Here is a 15961-nt window from a genome sequence, read left to right as displayed (position 1 = left end):
CTTTGTTTTGCGCTATTGAATTAAGCATTATTTGTTTAAAGTTTATTGCGAAACAAACTCTAAGTCAGTTATAAAAGATGTTGAGATCTGGGGCGAGAAAGAATTCTTTAAATAATTTAGTGTCATTGTGTCTTGGTTTTATCTGACGAAATATGAAACTAGTAGTATAGTAGTAGGTATAGTTTAGAATATACCTGACAGGTAATTCCTTCTCTGTCAAGAGGGCGTTCTCAACAAAGGTGAAATAGATGTAAACAAGGTTCACATGAATAATGCATTGTTTAGATGCATCTCATTATGGTGTTCATAACTCCACTTGGAAAGCGCATCTAATTGTAGCCCTGCAAGTAACTGGCGTATTAACTAATGCTACAATTATCATGATTGATATCAGGTATTTGGACGAGTCGAGTTATTAAAGAAGGTCGTATACATTTCAAATACTATACTCAAGACAAGTACCTATTGTCTAGTAATAGCCCGCTGTTAATATTAATAAGTGAACTAGTTAGTGCACCTGTCAATTACAAGCACACCTGATCGACAATAAACTAGAAAAAATTACAACTCGTTGACAGACAATAATGGCGAACGAAACAAAATTAACTTGACAAAACACGAACTTATTTAAGTAGTCGCTTCTTATAAATGGCGAGGCAGACGAGTCTCAAGATGTCTTCGAGTTATTAGCATGTGGAGCAAAAACTGGGCGCAGCGTACGCGCGTGCTCGCTGCACTGTTATGGAAATACTAATTAAATATTTTGATACAACATGTGCAAGACGAGATCTCCCAAACGACACTACGATAAATATAGAACAGCACACACCTGTAGGCGTACAACTACTAACCCTGCAATTATCACTCATTGTGTTCCTACAAGCTCAAACAAATGAAAGTGCATTTATGTTGGGCCGACACAACTCAACTGTGACACAGTTCGCTTCCTACGTGATTCGTATTACTATGAGATTTGTAGAAACCGAAATATGTATAACACACTTTTTGTAGGAAATGTGAACTGTTCACCGAATTTCCTTATTTGCCAAGGACTATTTAAAAACAGTGAAGTAGTTATTTGCATTTAGAATGCAGGCATCGTAAATCGTAAGAATTAAATATAATATTACCTATTGCATTGTATGAATAATAATTAATCATAGGAATACTCGGGACAAGTATACGAGAGTGCGTTGCGTCATGCATGGTAATAAGAAGACATTACAAAATTACCCACCATTGTTCTGGCTTCGCGGAACACTGTTTGTTGGTGCCCGCACCGATCGGCGGCTAATAGGGCTCGCATCATTGTGCATCTCCGTCGGTTCCCACACGACAAAACACAAAACCAAACAACACCGTGGAAGCAACACTATGCGCGGTTCTATGAAACAGTTTTGTACAGGAAGTGTAATCGTCACGTAATTCGACTGTGATTGCGTTCAAAAAATCACGTACGAATCGTTCCCAAAGGACTCGTTCTAAAAATAATGTTCCCAGTGCAATCGTTGCTCAGACTGCGTATTGCTGCATCTTCCAATCTAAAGATAACGTTGCACCAACACGTGTTAGAACAGTAAGTTTAGTGACCCCCCGACGTGACGTCAGGACCCGTCCGCAGTCATTAGTCGACGTCCTGCGGTGATCCGACTGTTCTTTGTACCCTCCACCATAACATTCAACAAATGCTTCGGTAATTGTTTTGTAACGAGGACATTTACAGAGGCAGGAGTCATTTGAGAAATATTCATGAATACGAACCAAAGGAACAATAATAATCTCCAGTTACTACAGGGAAGCAAACCAAGCATTTTGTTGCTTTTGTATTTTGTTAAGATCTGCTAAAGTAAAGAACAGAATTAAAAGACGTTCGTCAAAAATACATGATGTATTCGTGAAATAGAAACAGAAGCCAGTTACAGATAAATTAATTATCTGATGCTACGGTACTCTGTCGTCCTTTTGGTAGATGGTCAGTGATCTACGTGACATGGCCGCAGCTCGTGTCTGTTCCTCAAGTTAGAACTTCGTGACCGGGACTAATGTGTTCAAGTACCGAATACCTAGGAATTAAACCGCTTCCTTCAAATCTACAAAAACGAAACAAAATTCCTTCGGGGTCAATTTGGGAAAAAATCACCGTTACGTACTTAGATGAGTAATAAAAACTAGACAGCCCGTTATTCAAAAACGCATTTTAGTTGAAAATAACAGTTTTAATTATGTCTACGTATCTAGCAGTTACGAGACTTATTGTTAGGTTCAATGAGTAAAATAAAAATGTTAAAAGCGTATCTATACAATTTTAAATTGATAGAAAAAAATCTGAATGTGAGTGCAGGCGGTTCCTAGAAGGCGGTGGTCACATCTAGATGATATTTTCAGCTATTAAAATAAAAAGATAAAAATGCTGACACATCATTATGTCGCCTCCTCGGGGAGTTAATTGGTAGTTTCGCGTTGGTTGCGTGTGCGCAGCGTTTAAAGCATATTCCGGGAACTATGGAGCGGTGACCATGACTCGCTTCACTGCGTCCTTGGGGAAATCCTGGGACTACATAATCACTATCACCATAAAACTAAATAAATTTAGGACTGCTATTTAGAAAATATTATCAGTTATTATACATGTAAATCATACGAAAATAATTTTATTGTGTAATAAATACTGCTTTCCGCGTTTTTTGTTAATTTGTTAAATTATTATATTTTATTTAGATTATGTATTGTGTACCATGTTACACGCAATATTTTGTTAATAAATAAAAAATAAAATTACACGCTCATTTGTATAAACGCTTCCAGCATTTCGATATTACGTACGCACGAATCTTGAAATATCATTTTTTATACATTTAAAAATTATATACGTAGTAATATGTACCTAACTTGATTATATACACATACGAAATCTATTGGTACGATCGTGATTGCCACATCTTATAATTGTAAATAATTATTGGTATTTTTATTCAAGGCAACACTACGTCCTTATACAGCATCTATTTGCTTCGGTGTTGGCACCATGTATAATTCTTAATTGTGTAATAGCAGCACTTTGGCTTCACCACTAAACACATAACAAAATGGCTGAAAACTAAGATACTAGTATTATATATACGATACTATAATATAAAACTGTCTTATTTTCCAATCAATCATTAAATGCCTTGAGAGTTATAAAACATCTTGAAAATAATTACAACAATGGGAGAATCTAATGAAGTTATTGCGTCTATTGTTTTGAAACGTTAAATAATAATATACAGCGAATTGTTCGATAATATAGTTATACACCGAGCTCCCCATTAATCATTTTTACCGAGTAATCCAAATACGACCTAGCGTGGTTTACGTAACATTCAAAGTGGCACATCGCTTTTAATATTGACACGCCATGAATCTACTTCCTCGGCGAGTTCAATACTTTCTCATGTTTTATGTAATTCCATTATCATGCGATATGACAATGATATTATGTGTATGCAAATGAAAGAGTGCTAAATGCTAAGCATTGTATTTTTCTCAATAGTGGGACGGGGTGACGGAGCAGCGAACGGTGGAAACACATCTATATGTTTAGCAATATATAGCTATATGTTCAGCATTGTCCGTTATATGACGCTAAATATCTATTGCAACGCCAAATTGATATAATATGTATTCTATACATAATTATCGCTATATGTTGAACTAGGTCTGAATGAAGCTATACAATAACTGTCTCGAACTGTTACAATACTCGTCTTATGTATGTTAAAACAAGAAATCCAAAGGTATTCAACTGCAGTTAGAATTAATCATTCATTATTCAATACAAATTAGGCATTCCAAATTCCTAGACCTGATACGATAATAATAAAACTATTCCTAAATAAAATGTGATAATTATATAAGGTTTTTAAACTGGCAGATATTTGGAGAATTCGGTGCCGTTATTGCTCTAAGTTATTCGGTCAACTGTTTACACTATATTGAGCTAAATACTTAGCATATTTATTATTGAATGGAAAGGACGTTCATTCTCCTTTATCTAATAATTTTGTGTGAGATTTTCTGAAGATCGCATTCTCAAGTAGTTTTTAGTGCATAGCAACAGACAGAGAGTTATACTTATTACATTAGAGTTATAACATAACTAGCCAAAAGTGGGTGTCATACGTAATATTATTATATGTTCGTCAACCACCTACACTACATCTTTGTAGAATAAGATGCGTAATGTCAATATTATTTCTCACTTTGTGTGAACAGAAGAGAGTCATCGTTTTAAAGAATTAACTTAAGAAATATGTATTAAATATTAGGTTTATGATACTGGTCTACTTTAAATTAGTGTTGTAAATTGGAAAACAATGCTAGGAGTTACGCGAAGAGAAAGCGGGAAACTTTGTTATGGATACTTTACTTAGTTTCGCGGTAACAACTGTAAACTACTACAATAGCCAATACTTAAATAATAACGTTGCATTACTATATTTCTGTGAAAAGATGCTTGATGGTGGTGCTTGATAAAGAATCTAACACTGAACCCACTATTCAGTAAATAAGCTTACTTAAAGCAATGAAACAAGGTAATATGACGCAACATGTGGGCCATAACCCGCATTAGCTAAGCAAATAATAAAACCAAATATGTTAATTTCAACCTCCGGCACCTACAGATTAAATAAAACATGTTTTACATCGATACTTAAAAAATGTACAGAGTCAGGTAGCTGTCACCCGTGTCTTATGCTATTACCCCATGCATCATAAGGTGACATAAATCCGAACAAATATTTAACGGGATTCGGATTTCATTCTTAGCTCAATCGGATTTTCGGTAATAAATTTTTACCTGTCTAACGCCATTATTACGTAAAAATAATATTTTTCCACTTTTATGCTCGTAAACTTAGTTGTTAGGTAATGGATGCTGTAAACGTCACATGAGAGTATATTAATAAATCTTCACTTTAACTGCTTTATCGTTGCGCTTTGGCCCTTCGAGGGTTATCAGATACAGTGATGCAACTCTGGGAAACTTGAGTTTGACAAGTTTACATTTTTCTATTTCACAAAACATTCATCACTGTAAACGGCGTTGCGTCATAACATATGTATTATATATCCGATGGATGTTACCACATTGGGCGCGAAGGAGGCACAAAATGCGTTAAATTATAAGGTCATGCGGTGACCTGCGGAGGCAGTGCCGAGACTCAATTAACTGTCCCGTGGACCGTAGCCCCAGGTTCGAGGCTCGGTGTGCCCAAGCCGCGGGCGATGCACTTTCTCCCATGGACTTATTTAAAAACGTCTCCAACGCATGATTGACGTTCAAACCAAACTATTGTTAAGTATAACGTGACGTAACACATTTCATGTGCCGTCACTCAATTTACAAGAGGTTTTGTTAATGTGTAATGATGCGTATTCTTTGTGCTTGCCATTTAATTGTTAGGCAATAGATCTGTCCGCTTAACACATGTCTATGTACGAATTATTGCTAAATACGTGCATGCGATGATTTTCACGCCTCGGACGTACACGAAACTATTGAAGTCATTGATATTACTAATGCATCGCAGAGTACAATAAGACTGATAAGTTTGATATTTACTTCGCAATAAGAATTGCAAAAGTTGCTCGTCAATGTACTCTTAGCAATGACACTGACTGTTAAGGGAATCTTAATGAGTAACTAAAGAAATAACAAAACATTGTTCTGGTTTCAACTGTTCAAGTCCGACTACTTCCAGTCAAGCAGTTTATAGAATGCTATTTTTTAAAGCTCTCTTCAGGTTGAACTATATTTTTGTATCGCATTCTTTTTTGTTCTGAAACGCTCGTATGTTAAACGGCATTCCATGTAAATTGGTCAGATTCAGAGAGCAAGAATAATGTTTTATCGTTGCCATTAATTGTCGAGTTCCCGAACGCAATCCAAGTGGACATCTTATTTGAAAGATTGTTAATTTCCAAGAGGTGTTCTTGTTTTAAAATGAATGTTGTCGAGGGCTCAGGGTTTGTAAGAAGGCCGTTGACCGCAAACTCCTGCGTGCCGTGATTCGGCCCAGAATGCATTATTCCGAATGACCGCGGCAGTCCTATATCATTCTCAATCGAAAATTCCACGCTTCACGTCTTCTTTGGTAACAACGCTGCTTTCGATATGATTTATGATCATACTGCTTCAACCGGTAATTACTTGACATTATTTCATACGTACTTTGTTTTTCATCAACATGACTGAGTTTATGTTTTGCTTCTAGTTACTAAAAAAGTTACTTCGTGCTTTCAACGTAATTTGTATACATTTGTTTCGATCATTTAAATTGTTGCCTATATCAGTCTTCATACAAAAGACATCAACGCGCAAAATATTCGATTCTTAAAAAATATATGCGTGCCTCTGTGAATGCGTACCCAGTATTCCGTAACAGCATTTAGTAATAAGTTAGCATGTTAATTAACATAATTATCAAACTTTCAGGTGCAAACAGGGGCCTGTGTTCTAGTTACCACTTATTCTATTAACGGGAACGAATGAGTACATGTTTATTTAGGTCAGTCGGAAGAAATAATCGAATAAACAATACAGGCTCTCATTACTTTACGTTATCTTGAAATCGATACTGCGCGATTTTGTTCGAGCAATAATATGCCCATTGTATTGATGTTGACATGAAAAATATACACGTAGGTACCTACTGGCGTTTGACAGCAATTGATTGCCAAACTGAATGAGAAATAACATAGGCTAAGTAGGCGAGTAAATAGAACGTACTCTTGCTTTAGTTTCTATCGTTGACCTTTGATAAACATATCACTTTTACTGAGTGGTATTTTGTCCAAAAGTGAAATGTTATCTGCGATCTCGAGCTGTTTTCATGGAGGATGAGTAGGCGCTTGCAGTGTGGCACAACAATAGAGATATATGCGGCGACCCGCGCGACCCGCCCGATGTCGCCGCGATAACTTGCGAGAATACAGAATACTTCTTATGCCGGATGAACTTTGCGGGTATTTAGTTCAACGTGAACGGCGTCGTGTACCAAGTACCGTAATACTACAGGGACCGATTTCCCTTTCGATTTATGAAGACAGAAAGGAATTTTATGAATTTATTCGGGCAACACTCCGAATTCAATTAATTAACGCGAATGGTATCTCACAGCTATTTATTGTGCAGAACATTTTTGCTCACACACAAATTGCTTCAAGGTATCTCAAATTATTCCCATGTAATTGAATTCGTTAACGAGGCCTCCAACGTTCGTTGTCGGACAAAATAACATTGGAAATCAGAATTATAAATTCAAATACTAGGTTTATTATAGAATGACCTTTGTTGCAATAAATCTAAATAACTTCGTATATATAAAGTATATGGCAGACTATCTGATAATGCCAGTTTTAAGCTTTAAGCTTAAGATTTAAGGTTCAAAAGCTAGTGACAAATTGATACTCAAACTATTTGATGGCCATTGAGTCAGGTATTAAGTTAAATCACTGGGTTTCTACTTTAAAAAGGCCAAAATGCTTAAGAACTAAACTACTCTTGTACTAAACTTTTGGCAAAAGCCATCTTGAAGAGGAAGAAGCGAGGAAGTAAGGATTTTAATATAATAAATTGTGAAAAGAGTTAGGACTTGACCCATTTGCCACAAGTAGTTCGATGGTGCGAAGGAAACTAAACCTTAATTTTTTTGATAATAGACACCCTTGTTTTTCTATTTTTATATGCATTGTACACGCAAAACCTGTATAAAGATACACCCAAATTAAAGTAAATAAATGCTCACATCCTTGTTCCGATCTCCGGTCGCTCGATGAATCACGCGCATTGCATTCCATGGTCCGCATGCCGCATTACCGTTAATATCTTATATGGCATTAAATTCCCCTTAAAAACCAATGTCAAGTGATAATTCTGCCGTAATTATGGCGCCTCGGCAGCTCATTGCGAGTGTAAATGGCTCATTTGGTAATAATGTCTCTGTTTTCGGCAAAGAATGAGAGCAAAGAATATACGGATAATGAAGAAAGTTCAAAGTTTTATTTGTAGTGATCCGATTTATATTTTGTGTTGAGTAGGTTCAGGTTATTTGGTAAAATGTTCAAAATTCCTTAAACACTTTTTTATTTCTTTTTAATCATTAGCCTAAGTACAAAGTTTGGTATTCCTCTGGTCAAAAACAATACATTTCCCATACAAACATCCACTGAACCTGACTCTATTTTGACTCCTTCGGGGTGGAATTTTTGAAAATCCCTTCTTAGTGAGTGTCTGCGTAACCAAGTGAATATACAGTTCGAATTTTGCTTGATATACTTACCTAATATATTTTTTCTTGATTGGCTGATTTTGACTGATTAGCTCAAGACAAAACATATTGTATTCGAATCAATGTAATGTAGCTTCACTTTGCACCATGTTTCTGCCAATTATAACATTTTTTCAAACGTTGGAAAAGATCAAATTTTTCAATTTAATTACACAGACGGTTACATAAATCACAGCATAAACCACACGATGACAACTTTCAACTTCCTTTGCGCAATACTGATATGTTACGTAAAGTAAAACGTGTTCAAAGCAGACAGAAGACCTCCTATCATACTCCACTTTACTATTGATAAACAAGGCTACTAAAGATTGACCGACAAACCGACCTACATTTAGGACAGTATTATGACACTTAGAAATAACAGGGCCGGCTTAAAATATTAGAAATACGTTTTACAACGAGGCGTGTCCGCTTAAGTAGGAAACGTAAAACCTTAAGATAAAGAACATTTGTAAAAAGCTGTTTTTTATGGAGGAGGGAGGGGCTCAGTGCACGCGCACCTTATCTCAGTTTAGGACAGTTCACTTGTTATCTAAAAACTTACGCCCGAACCCACTTACTGTAAAGTAAACATTTGAGTTAGAAAGTGGAGTTCCGTGTAACGCGTATAGATAACACTCGCGTGTTTGTGATGCTCTGGATGCGTGCCTTCTAATAATAACTCCAAGAAATGGATTTCATTGCGAAGCAAACATGATATCTCCGAACTTGACAGAGGATTTATAATCTTTCACAAGATTCTCCAATGATTATCTTGACAAAAACCACTTCACTTTTCTTCCATAACAAAAAAAAACTTAATCCCTTTTTAAGTAGAGATAATTTTACAACTGTAAAAAAATTAGAAGTTTGAGTACGGCTCAATAGATTGCCTCAGAATCTGAAGTATAAATACTTTTGTGCTGTATTATTAAAACCGGCTCAAGGAATTTCTCAGAAAAGATTGAACGGATTTATAAGTAAGGGAACGCATTAGCCTAATTTTGTTAACATTAAATATATTATGATGAACACAAATCTATGCTTAGCAGTATCTAATAGAGGACTCGAATTGTGTATTCAAGATTTGAACACATCGATCGTGTTCTAGACTTTAAAATAGTAATTTAAAACTGTAATTTTTTAATCTGAATTTAGTCACGAGTTAGTCAGTCGTCGTACAAAGACAAAGTAACGGTCTCGCTGTTAGGTACGTTGTCTATTCAAATGAAAATCACAGTGATCGCGTCAGTTCGCGGTTGTGCGCACATTAATATATAATTATTAACAGTACAATAACTCTGTCTCACCCACACATCTTTAACGAAGCCGTCAATAACGATCAACAGTTTTTGTGCGAACCATATTCAAAACTTGCTTAAACCGCGGAGGTGTTTTAAAAACCCCAGAGACGATTACTGTTAATACGTAATCCGTCACTCTGGTCATTAAAACTAATGGCGAATACTTTTTTATGTGAAACCACAGGATATTATGACCGCTACAGAGAACCGTCGCAAACGCAACCATTTCTCGGAACACAATGGAAGCGCAGCAGTAACTGAGCGTAATGTTGGTCATCGCTACTCAAACGCATAATTTTACGTACCACTGAACACGTCTACACACAAACCGAATCATTTGATATCACCATTGAACATGAAATACTAATTTCTGTTTGAATAAAAGCGTAAAACCGTAAACAAATATGTTACGGTTCTTCTTGCTTAAGAACTGTAAGTCATAAGTCAAGGTTTAGTATAAATGTTCATTGTAAAAGTTTTAAACAATACGTTTAATTGATTGACATTTAAACAAAGAATGTTCGTATGTGAATCTATTCAAGTTGTTACTGTGTGAGAGGGGTTTGTTACTGTGACAATAGTGGTAAACTCTCACGGTTCCAGCCCTGTTATAATAAGCTATTATTGTCATGGACACGGTTCAGAGGAGTGTCGTGGTCGTGAGGGAGCACCCTAAGGACTCCTTGTACGTCGCGATGAGAATTAAGATTACGCTTTGTTACAACTGATGACTTTAATGTACTTACGCTTCAACGGATATGAACGCATCACTGTACGCTTAGTTTGTAGAGTATATTATTGTACATGGATAGTTGTCGTTAACTTAGCTTACTTACTTAGCTTAGCTACTGTATGACAGAGATTGTAAAAAGAATTTCAATTAAAATGTCTTTGAGTACATGTTGATATAATAATGAGTAGCGGACAGTTATACCTAGTTTAGACCTTATCCTTAGTACCATCTAGAGACATATCTTTAAGAATAAAGTTGTTAATGAAATTTCTTTGTTTAATTGCAGATTGAGCGATTGGCGCAATATGAGCGGCTGGTTGGTGGAGGCTGCGCGCGCAGAAGGGCAGCGCGTCTCTCTGACCTGGAGCGCGTACAGGACCTGTTCCCCCACGACTACCTCGCGCTGCACGACGCTGATGCACCTGCAGCTCTGGCCTCGCACCATGCTCAGGTAAATAGAGCTCTAGATGGATCATTTATAATACGAATTTGTTCATACTCCCTTATAATGGATCAACATAAGATCTTTGCTAAACATAACGTGTTGTCCAAACTTAAACCTAAACGAAATCCTATCCGAGATCCCTTATTCGGTACCTACTGCACTAGTCTTTATTCATTGCACCAACGAGACGTTTAATTTCTTATGAATAACTAATTAATCTATGTATTTACTTTGGCTATTTCAGAAACAGAAAAGCCTGCGTAAGCGACCGAGCCTGGACATCAGCGGGACCATCAGTGCGAGCAGTAGCTCCCTGTCCCCGCGCACCTTCATCATGGAGGCGCCGGTGCAGCTCAGTCCACTCGGCACCACCTCCCCGCCGCTCGACCGGCATCTGTTCCTCTTCAGCGACCTCCTGCTCGTCGGCAAAGCAAGGGGAACCAACTGCTTCAAACTCAAAGAAAGTGTCCGCCTGGCTGAAGTGTGGATCTCCTTATCAGACGGTGATGACACAGGGTTCATGATCGGGTGGCCCACCATCACCGGTGTCGCCAACTACCTCGCCATTTACCCCACGCAGGCGGCACGAGACACTTGGTATAGGTAAGTGATTTTGAATTCTACCTGAATTAAATATGTATTATCCGATTAGTGATATTTCAAATCTAACTCGTCTTCTTTTTTTGCAGAAAAATACAAAATGCTTTAACCGCCCAGCTGTCGACTGAACCAAAATCGACGAATATTCAGATATTTTATAAAGACGCGACGAGTTCGATTGAATTTGTAAGTAATAATTCACAATTGCGAACAATAGTATACCACTTTTTTATGACTAGAAAACTTTGGAATACTTATATAACTATTATGATAAATAATATCTTAAATTTGATATTCCAGTGTAAGACAGTGTCAGTGAGCCCGGAGATGAGCGCGCACTGCGTGGTGCGGCAGGCGCTGCAGGTGCTGCAGAACGGGAGCACGGAGCCCGACGCCGACGGCGACGCCGACGACCACGAGACGGACACACGCTGGGGAGCTGTCAACGAGTTCACTCTCTGTGTTCGCACCTCCAGAGACGCACCGCCCACTCCGCTCAGGGGCATCGAGAGACCTCACGCTGTGCAGGTACATACAACACTTATACTACTTACCCAGATTCCAGAAAAGATAAATGTCGGAATCGCTGGATTTCTTAATAACTTCTTTCTATTTAACAGTAATTTCATTTCAATTTCAGATGTCAAGAATAAGGCAAACGCTATCTAACGAGGACGGGTTTGACCTTGAACATGTGAATGCTAAGAACAATCCGTGTGGACTGGTCTTCGAACTGAGGAAGAAAAATCAGGGTTTAAAAAAGTAAGTGGATTTGAAAAGTTAAGATTATCTATGTTTGTTTATGACATTATACACACACACTATTGCAACTTTTTGGAGGTGTTACGGTTAGCTAATGAGTGGTATGTGTTACAGCGGCAACTCGACTGGCGGGCGAGGGTTGAGGCTGCTCCGTCGTGGCGGAAGGCTGTTCGGCGTGGCTCTGACCCGGCTGTGCGGAGGCGCACCGCCGCCCGCGCTGCTACTGGCCATGCGTCGTCTGCGAGCACTCGCGCCGCTCACTCACGGCGTATTCCGCAGAAGTGCTAATGCTAAAGCGCTAAGACTGCTTAGAGATAAGGTAATTACCTTCTCATGTTCTAATTTTTCATTTAAACGTCTTTATTTAAAAAAATTTAAAAGTGTTACGAATGTATTTTAAAAATCAATGTTTATTTTTTAGTTGGACACACTGGGTCCCTGGGCGGAAGGCTGTCCGGAGTTGGAGCGAGCGCCAGTACTATTGCTTGCTGCTCTAGTGAAAGAGTTCTTCCGCGCGCTGCCCCAGCCTTTGCTCTCCGCAGATCTGTACCCTGCTTGGCTTCAAGTTCTAAGTAAGTATCATAATTATCTTAAAATTACACACTAGTACTATATAAGTTAAATATATCTGAGACTGTATAGTTATTTATATTGTATTGCTATAATGATTCCTTTTCATTTATTTCAGCGTTATCACAAAATGAGAAAGTGACGGCGGTGCGCTCGCTGCTCTTGAAGTTGCCGAAGGCTCACTACACGATGCTGACCTACTTCATATGTTTACTGCAAGCTATCGCTAAGAAGTCAAACATAAATCTCATGTGTCCCATGAACCTCGGCGTATGCGTCGGTCCTAGCTTACTATGGCCCAACACACCCTGCGACAAAGCTCCAAAAGCAGTGCCAATGGTCGTAGAACTCCTGATCGTTAAAGCGGAAGCTTTGTTTGGACCACAGATTTCTGGTCTACTGGGCAATGGTAACCCTGAGTCTTCAAATGCATTATTAGACTCTGGAGCCGAGGAAAGCGATAGTCTGCATTCAGTCGGAATATCCTTAGACTCTATGGAACTATCAACACCACGTAAGGAAAAGCTATCGCTAAGCCGAGACTCAGGACTGACGCTCTCAGAAGACGATTCAAACAGTAACGGAGGAAACAGCCCCGCGCCTCGAAACATCCTCCACAGCATGTCCGCGCCCACGTGCAACATGCAGCAAGAATCTAAGCTAGTAGCGCGATACAATATCGATAATCATAATGTAAGCGGCTTGCCTCAAGTCAACCAAAGGCAGAATATTTATTCCAACAAAGCGGAACTTTACAGCACTGTCAATGAAGAGTTATATACTACGCCATATATGGGAGAGAGATATGTACATAACTCCATTAACATTGGTATATCGAATGGTATAGATGAAAGGAATTATATACCAAAGAAAGGATTGCAACGTTCGACAGCTGATATTTACGAACAAAGCCCAGCTAAATATATAACGGGTTTAGAGCCCCAAAAACCACCAAGAAGTAATGTTTCAAAGGCAGCTCGAACTTCAAAGTGTATAGCATGTTTGCAGAAACTCAAGAAGCAAACAAAAATATCTCTAACAAAAATTTCAACAGAGCCAAGAGCTCAGACAATCTCTTAGAATCAAAGCAAGAAAATTTCGACAGTAAACGAGACCTGGTTTCTAGTCAAGAAAATATTGTGTATAGTAACATACACGATCTAGCCATGTTTACAGAAAATATTCAACGACAGAATCATTATCAATCACAAGCAGAAACAGTTTCTAACACGAATTATGCTAGAGTGTATACAGGTTGGGAAAAAAAGAGTGCCAACTATACTAGCAAAACGAACAACAACAATACGGAAAATATATATGGGCAGATGACGAAGAAACAGGGAGAACCATCACAATCAAAAGCGGACGGAAATTTAACACCGGCAGCCACCATTTTTACACGAAATGACTGGACTCGTCAAGCAGCTAGAACAAAAAGTTTAGAAGTTAGCGAAGAAGTCCTCGCAAACGCGGACAAATTACGCAACGGCAGCTATGAAGTAACAAACTGTTGCAGGAAGAGACGGTTTGATCCTGCACACATGTGCACTAAAAGTTGCACCGCTCAACCGGCGAACAGAGAGCAGGAGAAACATACCCCTAATCCTTTACAAAACTCGTATTCTTATGTCGACAGCATACAGAACACCAATTCAGAAGACCACAAGAAATCAAGGCTACGCAATTACAACACGAATAAATTAAACCAATCAAAATCTTTGGCTAATATCATACTCCACAGTGATTCGAGTAGTAGCGACACTTTGTACCAGCCTCAAAATTCGTTCAACAGCCGATCTACGGAGTCACCGGCAAGCGAAAACTCCTTTGAGAATTGCTACACCACGCAATATATTGAGCCCTTGTACACCTCGGTTTATAACCGACGAAGAGACATATTTCACGACATGAAATCCCAAAACATGTTCCCTTCTGACATTTACAAAGCTACTCCGACTGCAGTCAAACCCGAATACAACAATTCGGAATATGAACGCAACAATAATAATAAGGCTCCTCCCCACATGCCTCCACCTGTGCCGCCAAGAAAAATGGTGTATCAGAGAGTGCTTAAGAAGTTCCAACCGGTGCACGTGAATAAGGACGACAAGAACTCACGGTCTAAATCTGTGCCGCGCCTGTTCAGGGAACCATCCAACGGCGCCGACGCGAAAGACCAAAACAATATTATAGCTTTAGAAGGCTCCGAGTCCGATACGGAGTCCGAATCCTATGTTTAGACCTTTCTCAACTAAACACAAAATTAATGTAAGCAATGATTAATGGAGACATATATTTAAATTATTAATAATGCGTATCCTACGTGTTGAAATTGAAGTAACCATGATTTATTTTGAACAAATTTGTTATAGGTAAACAATGAATTAATCTCGATAAGTTTTGAAAGAGTATGTTTAATATCTTCTACGTTTCTAAGACCTTAAGACGACTATGAATTCATAGGAATTATGTAGTTAATATCTAGAGAATCCCGCCTTAAAATTATAATGTGTGACCATAACCAGAGTTGTTTTGGTGATTTAATTCCAAAGACGTAAGAATAGTTTCAAACTAAATGGTATAATGTAGATGGATGTATCAATGGGATATAACTTTATTTTGTCCTAAATCTATTAATGTAGGACATATTTATGCCAATCACTCGCTTTTAAATTTTATTTAACGTTAAATATTTGTGTAACACCGCCCATAAGGACCGGTTCACACGTACGATCCGACGAGCTATGTATCAGGCACAGTAAGAGTTCTCTTAGTGCGCTGACCAGTAAAGTCCTGCAGATGGCGCGTACATGTGAGCCGCTAATTAAGGTCTATATAATTATGTGTCTAGCGCTGTATCAAATAAATGAACCCTTTGGGTATAGTCTAATAACTGAAAATATTGTAATAATATTTGACAATGTAATTAATGAATGCCTGCCGTGTATATAATGTAGATAATTATATTGTACGTACATTTTTAATAAAATATATTAAATGGTTTCGTTGATTTTTTATTTGCAAACTCCTCAATTTTAGAGTCAAAGAACTGCATCATTCATCATACTAAATTACTAAATAGAATTGTAAAATATTTTGTTACATATAAAAAATATGACACTTAATGAAAAATATCATTTATGACTCACCACACTATCCTTAAGAATGTATAGGAAAAAATAATGAAGATGACAACTTTCTACAAATACACAATTTCACTGAGTAATCAAAA

The 15961-nt window shown here is 37.9% G+C and overlaps 1 protein-coding gene across 1 annotated transcript in view; it reads left to right on the top strand.

The window, feature by feature from the left end:
- The window catches only part of LOC118271900 (uncharacterized), a 141911-nt gene extending 126180 nt beyond the window's left edge, over positions 1–15731 (top strand). Inside the window, 9 exon segments of the mRNA XM_035588161.2 lie at positions 10639–10803; positions 11042–11400; positions 11487–11583; positions 11698–11925; positions 12038–12159; positions 12274–12478; positions 12581–12731; positions 12848–13711; positions 13714–15731. Of these exon segments, the coding sequence (XP_035444054.2) occupies positions 10639–10803; positions 11042–11400; positions 11487–11583; positions 11698–11925; positions 12038–12159; positions 12274–12478; positions 12581–12731; positions 12848–13711; positions 13714–14969 (3447 nt within the window). The 3' untranslated portion in view covers positions 14970–15731.
- The last annotated feature ends 230 nt before the right edge of the window (positions 15732–15961 follow it).

Source organism: Spodoptera frugiperda, chromosome 5, assembly GCF_023101765.2.
Source record: "Spodoptera frugiperda isolate SF20-4 chromosome 5, AGI-APGP_CSIRO_Sfru_2.0, whole genome shotgun sequence".
Classification (NCBI taxonomy): Eukaryota; Metazoa; Arthropoda; class Insecta; order Lepidoptera; family Noctuidae; genus Spodoptera; species Spodoptera frugiperda.
The sequence above is the reverse complement of the archived record's forward strand: the minus strand, read 5'-3'. Positions and strand labels throughout refer to the sequence as shown.